Source organism: Cariama cristata, unplaced genomic scaffold, assembly GCF_000690535.1.
Source record: "Cariama cristata isolate BGI_N322 unplaced genomic scaffold, ASM69053v1 scaffold21786, whole genome shotgun sequence".
Classification (NCBI taxonomy): domain Eukaryota; kingdom Metazoa; phylum Chordata; class Aves; order Cariamiformes; family Cariamidae; genus Cariama; species Cariama cristata.
In genome coordinates, this window is record NW_009624110.1 from 13,546 (window position 1) to 15,576 (window position 2,031).

At 52.2% G+C, this 2,031-nt stretch overlaps 1 protein-coding gene across 1 annotated transcript in view; it reads right to left on the minus strand.

Moving 5' to 3' along the window:
* Positions 1-2,031, minus strand: part of LOC104163907 (guanine nucleotide exchange factor VAV2-like) — a gene marked incomplete at its 5' end in the record, with an annotated part of 36,176 nt that overhangs the window by 8,098 nt on the left and 26,047 nt on the right. Inside the window, 4 exon segments of the mRNA XM_009703054.1 lie at positions 84-100; positions 891-979; positions 1,078-1,179; positions 1,769-1,878. Coding sequence (XP_009701356.1) covers positions 84-100; positions 891-979; positions 1,078-1,179; positions 1,769-1,878 — 318 coding nt within the window.

Genomic DNA, 2,031 nt, shown 5'->3' on the forward strand with positions numbered 1-2,031 from the left:
TTGCTCTTCCCAGGAGCTGCCCGCACCCGGACCGGGCAAGGATACAGAGGGGGATGCGGGAAAAGGGCCATCAAACAACGTACCTGGTCTGCTGAAGAACCTGCAAGAGAAATGGTGAATAAGTAGTTAATTTAACAGGCAATCAACATCATTTTCTGTTTCGCGTCATGCTGCGAGTATCAATAAATGGGCATCAGTGCTTGAACTTGATGGAGGAAGCACAAGGCAGAGGCTGGGGTCACTCGAGTCATCGCTCTGCACCGGCTGGGCAAGACCTGGGGAGGGACTAGAGCTGGACAAGGGGATTTTCTCACTTGCACAAACTTCAGTGATTTTGTTTCCTCCTCACTCCATTCCCCACCCAAAACCTCCCCAAAGCCACCCTGTGACAGTCCCTGCACCAAGCAGTGCCAGGGCTCCAACTCAGCTGAGCAGAGGTGACTCACAGGTCTGCCCAGTTTAGACCTAGGACACAAATGTTTGCTGTACTATGGGGTGTTTGGGATCCGGAGACGAGGTCTCTCCTCATCGGAAATGTGATCCCTGGTGCAGACGCTCCCGCTTTCACTAACTGAAGTTTTCTGATGAAGAACACATCATCTCTCTTAAATGCCCTCCCAGCACGAGGGCTGGGCGCATCCCACCTCGCACACAGACCTGCTGCGATCCTCTGACCTACATGGGATTCAGGTTTTGGGAGTTTGGTTGGTTGGTTTGTTTTTTAAACCATCAGCCAGTGTGAATTACAGCCCCGGGAGGTGGGTGGGAGCGTACTTAGATTTTGTTATGCATTAACAAACATTAGTGCTTTATAGAGCGAATCTTTTAGATCATTCACATGCAGCATTCACCTCCTTGGCACAAGCTGCTCATGCTGTGGAATAACTCACCGATCTTGCAGGGAGGGATGATCTCCAAGCACTCCTTATGAGCACCCGCTCCACATTTGGGGCAAAGATAGCCCTGGTAGAAGGTTCCTCTGCACAGAAAAAGAAGTCAGAAAGTGTTAATTCAGTCTCAGCGTTGAGATTTTCTTTCCGTGTTTTAATGCCGAAAAGCTGGAAGGGTGTTGCTCACCTCAGGAACATCCTGCAGGCTTTGCAGTTGGTAGTCTTTTCAAATGTGTACATCTGAAAGTTATGGTGATTTGCATTGGCTTTCTCTGGCTTTATGTTGGACCTAAGGGGAAGGACCGGGAGGTTATCAACCCATCCCTACGAGCCACGCTGCACTCCTGACCTGTCACAGCAGCTGCTCTTTGCATTTCAGTCAAAGTTTGGAAACCACACGGACAGATACGAAATCAAGTGTGAAAGCAGACTCAGGGCTTGACTGTGCAAAGGGAGGATTTTGCCCATCAACCTTCCCCTGGGACAGCATTCACGGATTTGGCCCTTGCCTGAGTCAATGAACAGCCCGGACCCACCAGCGCGTGGCCAAGCCCTGCCCTGCTCAGGACCAGCTCCTCGCAGCAGCAGCAGCCCCCCCTCCTGCAACGCCTTCCCCCAGCCCCAGCTCGGTGCTTCACCCAGGGCCAGACACCACGGCAAGGCATCATTTCAGAGATGCACCACCCATGCTTTGGTGCAGGCACTCAGGGTAGATTATTTCATGCTGGACCCAAGCTCCCTTTGCCCAGGAACCCACCCAGCTTCCCCATCACAGGCTTTGCTATCGGAGCTGGTCTCCGGCAACCTGCTAGTCCAAGACACTGTTGCCCCATGGTGGGCAACTGCATGCCAGGGCTAGAGCAGCCACTCATGCTCACATTGCCATTTCAAACTGCTCCATCCACTTCCTCTTCATTTCCTCCGTCTTGCAGAAGAACTGGAAGCCCTGCTTCCCCTGAAGGTGAATTAGGTAGAAGCCGTATGACCACTGCAAGAGAAAACGAGAGAGCGGATCGGACCGCTATGTTCCCAACACCTGAGCAGCAAAATGCACTGCACTTTTATTCAGGCACCTTAATAACTGCTCTCAGTGCCTGCCCCATCCCTTCTTCGGAAGGGCTGCTGAAGCTTTGCAAAGGTG